The 12461-nt window shown below is 41.1% G+C and overlaps 1 protein-coding gene across 1 annotated transcript in view; it reads left to right on the forward strand.

Moving 5' to 3' along the window:
• Nucleotides 1-12461, forward strand: part of AFG3L2 (AFG3 like matrix AAA peptidase subunit 2) — a 47598-nt gene that overhangs the window by 27700 nt on the left and 7437 nt on the right. The window contains exons 10-14 of the mRNA XM_058556781.1: nucleotides 2928-3081; nucleotides 4476-4583; nucleotides 4678-4803; nucleotides 7398-7508; nucleotides 10436-10551. Of these exons, the coding sequence (XP_058412764.1) occupies nucleotides 2928-3081; nucleotides 4476-4583; nucleotides 4678-4803; nucleotides 7398-7508; nucleotides 10436-10551 (615 nt within the window). The remainder of the gene's footprint in view (nucleotides 1-2927; nucleotides 3082-4475; nucleotides 4584-4677; nucleotides 4804-7397; nucleotides 7509-10435; nucleotides 10552-12461) is intronic.

Here is a 12461-nt window from a genome sequence, read left to right on the forward strand (position 1 = left end):
TCTGGCCTTAATTCTTAGGTACCAATTAAGCAATTATGTGAGAGCTCTCAAAACATTTTTTTTTCTCCAATTTAGAAGTTTTTCCAATTCAAAGGATCCGTCGTCTGGCCATTGACGAGTAGGATCTTCACTTGTATATTTATTCCAATAGTGACTCGAACCAATAAGCCTTTTTAAGGAAAGACCCGGAGGTAACTTTCCACGCTTAGAATAAATCTTCACCATGGACGCAAGAGGTGTCCTTGGTGAGGGCGCAGATGATGTAGCCCCCATGATCCACAGAATTCACTCCCAAAGATATTCAGAGAAAGTAAAGACCTTCGTTGCACAGGCGGTAAGGATAAAAGGGTGTCTCCGGTCTCCCACAATAGTGTGGGACGCCTCCAGTCACAGACCCGCTAATCTGTGACACCGGGCAGGCGATACTGGAATGGGATTTTTCCAGCACTAACAAGCAACGAAGGTAAAGACGACAAAAGCCCTTATGGATTGGGCCTTTTATGACAAACTCCCCTGAGAACTTGGCACAGCCGGACAAAGAGACAGTTCGGAACCCCAGTCTACTCGACTGGCCACCAAGGTGCACCCCGGTAAATGCACCTTCCGTATGGTAGAGACCAAGGAGAATATTCTCACTGGTCACAAAGCCAAGTTTTCTCAGGACACAGAACAAGACAGAAGGAAAAACCTCATCCGGTTTTTTTTTTTTTTCTGTGCACAATGACAGCTTTAGTCACGCCTTAGGTCTCTTGGAGCCAGAATAATACCTGGGGGGGAGGTGCCGCAGGGTTGGGGACTGTGTGCTTTTACAGAGTACCTCGTCGTTGCACGGACATTTTCTTGCAGTTGGCGGGGGACCTGTGTCATCTACCCCGTTCCGTGATCTAACTTATCCTGTCACGGGAGTCTTCTGAAAGTGGCGAGCGCCCTAATGGCTCTTAACTGCTCGACCCGCGCCCACTTAAATTTGCGGCCTTTTTGGCTTCCAAGATGCCCTTGGCAATGACCTTCACTTCATGTGCATAATAACCCACAGCAAAGTTTGTAGACGCCAGTCTGGTGAGACCCGCAAACTCACCAGTCTGTGGGGCCGGCCCGGACAGCAGGCTTGTAGGGCCTATGCCTGCGTCCTACCCTATGGTATTTCCTTCTTATGACAAAAGACACAGACAAAAGAGAAAAACAGAGACTATCTCTGGGAGGAAAAGGGATCAAGATCAAAAACCAAGAGTATTCTACCAAATTTAAACCAAGAGTCACTAAAAGCCCAAGAAACTAGTTTCCCAAATATTTTCTCCTGCCAATCTAAATTTAGAAAGAGAAAAAATTCTCACCACTTCCTTCCGCCGGACTCCGCAGATAGAGATTCCGGGATGCTGACGTGGTAAGAAGTCTTACCTTTTGCCGGCTTTCGTCAGGCGTTCCCGTATCTCACCATCTGCAGTAGTCCAGGGAGAAGGCAGGTCTTCCAGCCAGAGAAGGCAACTTACCAGCCAGTGCTTCTCCTGGCTGGCTCGCCAAAACTGTCGGGGGAAGAGGGAGAATCTCCCTCTGCCCTTTCCCTTAAGGTTCTTCTGGCTGGCCAAATAATCAACAAGACAGGTTAGCAGGAGAAAATAATACCAAGTTTAATAACATGTATACATGGGAGAAAGCAGGGACACTGCGTTTCTCAACACAATAGCAGAAATTCTCGTCTTAAATATCATTTTCAGCCAATGACAAAGGAGGGTTTTGGGGGTGGGGGGAGTCAGTTACAGGAGATTACCACTAAAGCACAGTAAACAAGAGTAAGGTTTATTATACAGCCCCAAGGCCTCATCTTCCACATTGATAAGTTACTAGAAATGAGCTCACCCCCCCTTTTTCTCAATACAGAGAGGGAGATACCTTTACAAATGGAGACTTCCCTTGTAAATGATTGTCTGACAACTCCTCGCAGGGCCATCCAAAGAATGTGGCCAGAGAGACAGGACTCCCGATAAGATGGGCTTGGTGGTGCCTTTTCTATTGTAACCTCTATCCTAAATTATCTTTTATAGCAGTCATGATAATAACCCCTTCCTAAAACAGATTTTTTTTGGTTTTAAATTCTTTAGGCGGTTTGGGAGGGGAAACTCAAATATTTTTCCTGAGCTCTCTGAGTCCTTATTGTCTTCAGCTCGAAATAATCCGCATACCAGAGTGGTGCTTCCTGGGGCAGCTTGCCCTGAGCACCATCAATATGAAGCATAGGGAGTTGGTCGCTGAATGTCTTAGGGGCAAGGTGATAGGGCGAGACCCTGAACTCTTAGCTGATGGTGATGCCTGGAGACAGCTATTTCTTCTTCAACGCACCTAAACTAGTGACCTGGGGACATGCTTAGCGGGACAGAATGTGTGTGCAGGGGCCTCACGGCTGCTCCTGTTGCAGCGGGGCTGAGGGCAGGTCACCGTCCGTCATTCCGGGCGATCACTGGATGGGCTTGGGAGGGTCGTTGCCTTTGCTTTCTGTGTCCATGTTGCCTGGATCTGTTAGTAAGTCTCTGCTTGTTAATAACTGCCTCAGGCGTGACATGTGCACCCCGGAGCAGTGTGAACTTTAAATTGAATGTAAAGATTACAGCTGTACTGTTACCTTTTTGTAGGCTACAAATATATAGTATTAATTTGTTGATGTTTTAAAAATAGCAGATATTGTTAGTGCTTATTACATACACAATAGTTTATGAGATTACAGAAGTAATATTTGCTCACCTTAAATCAGTTGCCCACCAAGTTACTCATTATTTGCCACTTCACTTCTTTGCTAGTTGTAACTTGCAAATGTGTACTGTACAGTATGTAACACAAAAGATTGTCTTTCTATGGGAGAGGAAACTTGATATTTATTTTTTGTTCGAGAAATAAATGATATTTACTTGTCTAGTATTTATATTTTTATCCAGGTCCGAGACTTATTTGCCCTTGCTCGGAAGAACGCCCCTTGCATTCTTTTCATTGATGAAATAGATGCTGTGGGAAGGAAGAGAGGAAGAGGCAACTTCGGGGGGCAGAGTGAGCAGGAGAATACACTCAATCAGCTGCTCGTGGAAATGGATGGTGAATATTCAAGTCTTTTGTATTTTAAACTACGCTTTGTAATTGTTTTACATATATCTAAAAGGAGAATCCTTATGCTAATATTGAGTACAGAAAAAAAAGCATTCTCTAAAAGAGCCCTTTTTACAGGCTCTTTTATACCAGTGCAGTTAATAGCAAAATATTCTTGCCTGACAGCCTGCCGTAACTTAATATTGGTGTTAAGATGGTATTTGTACCAGGTGTTGAATAAGAGGAAAATAGATGAAATGATTCACAAAAGAATTATAGTGTCATTCTCAAAACCATGTATGATTCTGAAGCATCTGAAAAACGCATGTGTAACCAAGTGTGAATTTGGCAGATTTCAAATACTCTTTTAGTAAGAGAGTAGCAGTCTTTCCATGCTAGTCAGTTTTGTCTTTTATTTGGGAAAGCCAATTCTTAGGATGTGCCACATCCTTCCTGCTGTAAGATACATTGATGCTGTGGTGTGCTTCGAAAGGGGAAGCACGGTGCCGAGTATTGAACTGGTTTACATTACTGAGCTGGGCATAGTATTGAGAATAAGAAGGTAGAGCCCCTCCTTCAATGTTTGGTGGTTGGGTCACATGTTCAAATCAGAGTGCCACATTTGGGGAAATTAGCAGCTGAGCTCTTTCAGTGCCAGGTTCTGAGGGTGAAGGCTCTGTGGCCATGGCATTGGCATTTGAGAAATGGCCAATAAAACACCAAGTTGAGCCTGGAGAAGAGGTCAGAAGTGGAGGCTAACACCTGGCTTCAAATATGCGATGGGTTGTCCTATGGCCCAGGGAGTTTAGACACATCATTTGCAAATTTAATCTTATTGATTTTAAAACATTTTTAAAATTGACAACATAATCTAAATTTCTAGTTAAATAAATTAAAATCTTTGGTAATTTGTTTTTAGAAAATTGATTCTTGGGGCCGGCCCAGTGGCGCAAGCAGTTAAGTGCACACGCTCTGCTGCGGTGGCCCGGGGATCGTCAGTTCGGATCCCGGGCAAGCACCGACACACCGCTTAGCAGGCCATGCTGTGGCGGCGTCCCATATAAAGTGGAAGAAGATGGGCATGGATGTTAGCCCAGGGCCAGTCTTCCTCGGCAAAAATGAGGAGGATTGGCAGATGTTAGCTCAGGGCCAATCTTCCTCACAAAAAAAAAAAAAGAAAGAAAGAAAATTGATTCTTAAAGCTTTAAGTCTTATATGACTATCATTAAGGACAAGATGACTAGTAAGGAAAATAATTTATAACTTAAAAAGCACTAGGTAAACTGAAAAAAATTTTAATGTAACGATATATCTGTAGTGCTGAGACATTTTTAACAGGCACACTATTGCTTTCTGCCCCATGGCATTTAATAATGATTGCATCTTTGTTATTATCTTTTCAGGTTTTAACACAACAACAAATGTAGTCATTCTGGCAGGCACCAATCGGCCAGATATCCTAGATCCTGCACTGATGAGGCCAGGGCGCTTCGATAGGCAAATCTTTATTGGTGAGATGATTTTCATTGGGTTCAGTCCAGTCCTCGTGAGGAGAGATATAACCGTTTCACTATGGTTTTTTTTCCTTAAAAATAATTTCTCAAGGACCACCGGACATAAAAGGAAGAGCCTCTATTTTCAAAGTTCACCTTAGACCACTAAAACTGGATAGTGCACTGGAAAAGGAGAAACTGGCAAGAAAACTTGCATCCTTAACTCCAGGGTTTTCGGGTGAGTGGAACATAACCTGCTGTCCTGTTTGTATGTCCTTTAAATCAGTGACAATTGCCAGGTACCAGTTCACTTTGTTACCTCTCACCTTGGAGCTTCCAACCAAGTATGTATTTTTACCTTTTTGTTATGGGAAATTTTAGATATAACAAAAGTTGAGAAAATAGTGTAATGAACCCCTCTGCACCCATCACCTAGCTTCAGGAACAACTATTAATTCATGTCCAACCTTATTTCATCTATGCTCCACCCTCTTCCCTCTGCCTCTGGATTATTTTATGACAAATTCCTTGACAACATATCATTTCATCCATAAATATCACAGAAATTACTGCTAAGTTTTTTTTTTTAAAACAACTCCATTGAGATAAAATTAACATACCATAAAATTCACTTGTGTTAAGTGTATAATTCAATGGTTTTTAGTATATTTACTAAATATAAATAGAGTTGTGTAACCATCAGTATAATTTTAAAACATTTTCATCACCCCAGAAGAATCCATTAGCAGCCACTCCCTTCACCCCTAGCCCTAGGCAACGCCTAATCTACTGTCTGTCTCTATAGGTTTTCCTGTTCTGGATATTTCATGTAAATAGAATTATACAACATGTGGTCTTTTCTGCCTGACTTCTTTTACTTACCATAATGTTTTTCGAGTTCATCCATGTTGTAGCATGTGTCAGAACTTCATTCCTTTTTATGGCCAAATAATAGTCCATTGTTTGGATATACCACATTTTACTTATCCATTCATCAGTTGATGCACATTTGAGTTATCTCCATCTTTTGCCTTTTGTTATGAATAATGCTGCTGTTAACATTCACATACAGTTTTTGTGCAGACATATGTTTGCATTTCTCTTGGTTATACCTAGGAGTGAAATTGCTGGATCACTTTTTGAGGAACTACCAACCTATTTTCCAAAGTGGCTGCACCATTTTACACCATAATACATTCCCATTAGCAGTGTATGAGGGTTGTAGTTTCTCCACATCCTCACCAACACCAACCTCATCGTCTATCTTTTTTATTATAACCATCCTAGTGGGTGTGAAGTGGTATCTCATGGTTTTGATTTGCATTTCGCTAATGACTAGTGATGTTGAGCATCTTTTCATGTGCTTATTCCAAGAGTTTTTAAATGTAAAATGTGATCCTTTCTTTCCTATTTCCTCTCTACCTCCTTCCAAACTCAAAATGAAATAAAAAGGAACATATGACAAGTAGGAGCAGATTATATGCAAGTGCATGGTCAGAAGAAGACAGGCATCTTAAATGTCCTAGAGCTCCTAACTTTTTACTTGTTTCTTTGGTCTTTGGAATTTATAACATTTTTTTTACTTCTATTTATTTATTTAAAGTATAGTTGGCATATAATATTGTGTTAGTTTCAGATGTACAACATAGTGATTCGACACTTATTTACATTAAAAAATGATCACCCTGATAAGACTAGTAACCATCTATCATCATACAAAGTTATTACAATATTGTTGACTATATTTCCTATGCTGTACCTTACATCCCCATGACTTATTTATTTTATGACTGGAAGTTTGCACCTCTTATCCCCTTTGCCTGTTTCTCCCTTCCCCCCTGTGTGCCCTGCCCGCCCCCGCCCCCTTTCTGGCAATCACCAATTTGTTCTCTGTGTCTATGAGTCTGTTTCTGTTTTGTTTTGTTTATTCGTTTTCTGTTTTTGTTTTTTTAGATTCCACATATAAGTGAAATTATATGGTATTCTGTCTCTGTCTGGCTTATTTCACTTAGCATAATACCTTCTAGATCCATCCGTGTTGCAGATGGGAGGATTTCATTCTTTTTTATGGCTTGGTAACATTCCATTGTATATATATATACCACATTTTCTTTTCCCTTTCATCTACCGATGGACACTTAGATTGCTTCCATGTCTTGGCTATTGTGAATAATGCTGCAGTGAACATAGGGGTGCATATATCTTTTTGGATAAGGGTTTTTGTTTTCTTCAGATAAATACCCAGAAGTGGTATTGCCGGATCATATGGTAGTTCTGTTTTTAATTTTTTGAGAAACTCCGTTACTGTTTAATATTTGTTTATTGAATACATACATTGTGTTAAGCTTATTTGTGTTACCTAGATCTAGAAAGCATTTGGCAAGCTTCACATGTTTAGCTTTTGTTGTTTAACTGAATATACTAGGTTACTTCAATGCTTATTTGTTATATTTCATCATATCACCTAATAGCCACATAAGTCATTTCCCAACAGAGATGATGGAACTAATTTAATTAAAGGGCATTTTTAAATACTGTCTTAGTTTGCTGTTATATGAGCCCTATTGTCTATAAAGATAAATAGCTGCCTGTAATTAACTGTTTACTTCAAATACTTGCATCTCAGTTCAAAGGGTTAGGATTGTACCAGCCTGTTACTGAATGCTAGAATAGCTTAGGGTGGTCCTGCATCAAACTGAACTCTGTTTACATAAAGCTCTTGTCCAGTCTGCTGCTAGGTGAGAAATTGACTGGATTTGGTCATCCATAATGTGTGACTAATCAGTTTGAGTATTTGTGGTGGGTCAGCTGTTCTGTATGTTCATTTTGTAGGAGCTGATGTTGCTAATGTCTGTAATGAAGCTGCTTTGATTGCTGCGAGACACCTTTCAGATTCCATAAATCAGAAACACTTTGAACAAGCAATTGAACGAGTGATTGGTGGTAAGGCAACTGAATGTAATTCACGTCAAACAGCTGATAAAATGAATTTGAGGCCAGGGATTTCTCTGTTTTGGCAAGATCTAGAAGCGAAGAAAATTATATCTGCCGAGCCCTGGGGCTCACCATGCACCTGCCGTGTGCTCTTGGTGCTGCGAGTCCCCTGCCCTCCCCTGTGGTCTGCATAGGGATCGATGGTGTAGGTGTTGGGTGAGTCTGAGACAGCAGCCCACACACTTCCTCACTCACATGGGCAGCAAGCCGCGAAGTGTCTACTCCTGAATTACACCAATCCAGTTTTTTGAAAATGCTCACAACCTTCTTGTTTCCAAAAATTTCATTGCATGAGTTAAATGTGCTCTATGCTAGATATATAGAGCTGTGATGGATAAACAGCTATAACAATTGTTTGACCAGGAAATGCTCACCCAGCTGGAATAGTGGACAATGTATATTATGTGTTTTCCTTGCTTTCTAGAGGGCTTATAGCTTAATACCTGTAAAAAAGATAACTAGCAGTTCAAGAACTTGAGCATTCAAAGGAAGGGAAAGCACTGCAGTCAGGAGGGCTCCACAGAAGAGGTGGGATTTAAACTGGGTTAAGTAGAAAAATGGGATGTGCTGTGACAGTGGCATGAACAAAAGGTGGTTTGGAGGTAGCAATGTTACAGCCTGTGTTTTGTGGAGGGGCAATAAACCCGTCAGACTCAAGTTCCTGTGGGAAGTAAGGCAAAACTGAAAAAGTTATTTATGTCTAGATTTTAAAAAGCCCTGAAGGTTAAGCGCAAGGGTTTTTTAAGTGTTGTCCTATGGCCAGTATTGAACTAATATGGGTTTTTTCCTGAGCCGCTGAGTAACATGATAATCAGCGATATTTTAGGAAAATGAATCTGGCTTTGAAGAAGAGGGAAGCATCTCGAGGCAGAGAACCTTGTAGTCATTCGTGTGAGATAGCAGGCATTACCATAGGTAGTCCCAGTGGTAACAGGCACCAGCCTTGCAGGCTGCAGGAAGAATAGGATGCTCCAGGAGGCAGCTGGTTTGGCAGAAAACGGCGTGTGCAGAGGTTGAGAGGAGGCGGGATGTCCCCGTGGAACTCTGCAGCACTACAGTGGTACAGACCGTGGTTCCTGTTGTGTGAAGGTGGGTGAGAGTGCTCAGGCGGGGCCCACACAGTAAACGTTGCCAAATGCCCACATTTGGTAGCAGAGGGGAGAAAAGTGAGTCAGCAAAGTCGCCAAAGCTTGTTGTGTGCCATAGGCCCAGAAGGTGCCTCAACAAATAAGTAAGGAAGACTAGGAAGAGACGCCACTAAAGGAAACCCAGATTAGAGGAGGTGGGAGACAAGGGCAAAGACACGTTTATAAAGGGGGAGTTGTCAGCAGGATCAAGTGATGCGGGGATGTTAAGGAAAATGACCTTTGGATTTGGCAATGAGACTGTTCTTGGTGACGTTTCACATGACAGTTTCAACTGAGTGGAGGGTGAAAAGCCAGATTAATGAAGATTCCAGTGAGGATCTAGAGCTAGTATAGCGATGTGTTAACCTGGGTTAGATACCAAATAAACAACTAACTACTAACTGAATAAATAGACCACTTATTCTGGAAATTTGTTATTGAAAAGAAAAAAATCTAAGATGATAGAGTTGTGGATGGAATTAAACAAAATAATTCACTGTGGAGACAGGTGAAAACCGCGTGTTTGTGCCTCTTTAGGTCAAGGGGAAGCCATCAGTGCTTAGTACAAAAATGAGTGTGCAAGACAAGAGGGCCACAAGGCCAGCAGGAGCCCTTGCTCAGAGGTGGGTGACACTTAACCCATTCACAGCTCAGCCGCTGTAAACCAGCCACGAGCAATTGTTCTGTAGTAAGGTGGCATGCAGAGAAAATGAGAGATTCCTGTGATAAACGATGGGGAAAAGTCTTGTTTTTTCAGCAAGAACTGCTTATCTATGGAAAACAGGGATGGTTAACTCACCCTCGATAATTTTCTGCCCTTGCCGCTCCTTGGTGTATACTTGTCTTGGGCTGTGTTACTGGGAACATAGCAGTCTCTCTGTTTTTTTTAATCTTCAAGACTCCTTCATATGTTATCAGTTGAGAAATTCTCTCACATGAGTTACTTTGAACACAACAAAACTGTTGTCACAGTGTGACGGTTTGTATTAGTATAAAATACAGTCAAATTCCATAGTACAGAGGTACAGATGAGGTTCAGTGTCCACCTTTATCCAGGCAGAGAGGAATCCTGCTTGGTTCAGGGGCGCTTCAGCTCTGCAGTCGACATGAGGCCCGGCAGGGTCTCCTGGGTTTATCTTCTGGGGTCTACTCTGCTGCTCTTTGGCTGGGTTTTTGAACCCCTGGCCTCTTTGGTTAGTGTGCTGGGTGCTGTGGCATGGCCTAGCCAACTTTCTGAGTAGGTGTTCCCAGATCTGTAGCTAGCTCAGTTCTTCCTCTGTCTGTTGTCTGCCTTCCATCAGGAACAGAGAGCAGGCAGTCTCAGACGGCAGGCATCTTTGTTTACCCAGCACTTGATAGTTTCAGATACCTAGACTAAGCAATGAGTTCTTTCCAGGCTTCTTTGTTTTCTATGAATTTTATATGGTTTATATTGACCAAAGTGCTTGAGGTTTTTTTGCAGTTTTGTTTATTTACCAAAACAAGATATGTGCCTCAAAAAAGTAGGAGAGTTAAGAGAAAAGTAGGCTTGGAGGGAGGGTGGTGAATGCATTTTTGTTGTAGTTGGGTATATTTTGAAATTGATCCTTTGCTTTTATTCTGACCGGGATTGGGAATTTTTGGATTATTATAGGCAGCTTACTCTCTAAATCACATTTTAGATAAGGCAGTGTGTAGTATTGTATAACTGTCTTTTTATGTCAGTGTCACTAAAGCAGAGATTTTGTTTTTTTGTTATTATTTTGTCAGGCTTAGAGAAAAAAACCCAGGTTCTGCAGCCAGAGGAGAAGAAGACCGTGGCGTACCACGAGGCAGGCCATGCAGTTGCTGGCTGGTATCTGGAGCATGCAGACCCTCTCTTAAAGGTAGAGCAGTTTATGTTGAACAGTCGGCAAGCCAAATGATTGTGTGAGCAATTACTTGACAAAATGGCACTCCCACAAAGGATAAATATATAAATAAATTTGGCAAAAATGTCTGGTAATGATGGTGAGATGAAGAGGTTATCTCCCACTGATAAGTTGTAAAATTTGGAAAGAAAACTACTATTTAAAGGGACCAAAAAGTCTCCAAAAGCAGAACAAAGCTTGAGGAGAGTTTACTCTTGAAAAGCAGCAGCTGCAGTGGGTTAGAATTGGGAGTTTGTGGCTTTCTTGCCTGAGGGTTTTCCCTAATCTCCATGGCCACAGTGGTGGAAAATGCTGGACTTATCATATTGAGGAGGCGAAGAAAGAGTTCAGGATTTGAAGAATATTGAAAACTTAACAGGAAAATCCTGGAAGCAAAAAAGCTACAGAGAGGTGAAACCCAAATCCGAGTAGAAGCTGCCCAGATCCCTGGCTGATCACTGAACTGTGCATGCACAGGGAGACCCCAGAAAGCCTGGCACAGAAGTGAGCAGAAACCAGTGAGACAGGAGTACACCAAGTGAGACTGTTAGTTTTCTGCTTTTTCAACTGGGTGCATTTCCCACACTGGTGCAGCATGCAAGCAACAGCCTAACTGACTTGCAGTGTCAGGGGATAGCTGGGAAGTGTAAGGGTGAGTGTAAGGGATTTACACTAGCCAATTTTAAGACTTTGTATACAGCTGCAGTAATGAAGACTAGTATTGGTGAAAGGACTGACACAGATCAGTGGGATGGAATAGAGTCCAGAAATAGACCCTCACAACTAATTGGTTAATTGATTTTCAATAGATACACCAAGGTAATTCAAGGTGGGGAGGATTGTCTTAGTAACAGATGGTTCTGGCAACTCAGTGTTCATATGAAAAAAAGAGTGAACACTGACCCTTACAACATATATAAAAAATTAACTTGTAATAAATCATAAACGCTAAAACTATAGAACTTCCAGAAGAAAACATATGTAAAACTCTTTATAACTTTGGGTAGGCAAAAATTTCTTGGGATACAAAAGGATAAATGACAAAAAAAAGTTGATAAATGGGATCTCATCAAAATTAAAACTTTTTGTCTTTGAAAGACACCATTAAGAAAATGAAAAGCAAGTCATACACTCTGAAAATACTTACAGTACACTTATGTGACAAAGAACTTGTATCTAGAATTATGAAGAACTCTTAAAACTCAATAAGAAGAAAACAAGCAACCCAGCAAACTGGGCAAAAGATTTGAGCGTACTCATATACTTCACAAAGGAAGGTATATGAATAGACATTAAACACATGAAGAAGATACTCAGTATCATTCGTCATCAGGGAAGTGCAAATTAACCATAAGGAAATACTAAATAGTTAAAATTAAAAAGTCAGTCCTAAGTATTGGTAAGAATGTGGAGCAGCTGGAACTCGCATACAATGTTGATGGAAATGTGAAATGATACAACGTTTTCGGAAAACAGTGTGGCAGTTTCTTATAAACAAGTGCTTCCATATGACCAAACAATCCTACTCCCTAGATATTTACCCAAGAGAAATGAAAACATAATGTCCACACAAAGACTTTTGCTTGTTTATTCATAATAGCAATAAACTGGAAACAACCTTGATGTCCCTTGAGAATGAAGTGGATATTTGGTATGTTTATACAATGGAATGCTACATAGCAGTAGAAATGAATGAGCTATTAGTACACAGCAGCGTGGGTGAATCTCAGAGCAGTGAAAGAAACCAGACATAATAAAGAACATACTGTACGATTCCATTTATATGCGATTCTAGAGATTGTAACTAATCCATAGGAACTGAAGGCATATCTGCAGTTGCCTAGGGCTGGGGGTGGAGAAGGATTGACTGCAAAAGGGTACTAGGG

Source organism: Diceros bicornis, chromosome 16 (assembly GCF_020826845.1).
Source record: "Diceros bicornis minor isolate mBicDic1 chromosome 16, mDicBic1.mat.cur, whole genome shotgun sequence".
Taxonomy (NCBI): Eukaryota; Metazoa; Chordata; class Mammalia; order Perissodactyla; family Rhinocerotidae; genus Diceros; species Diceros bicornis.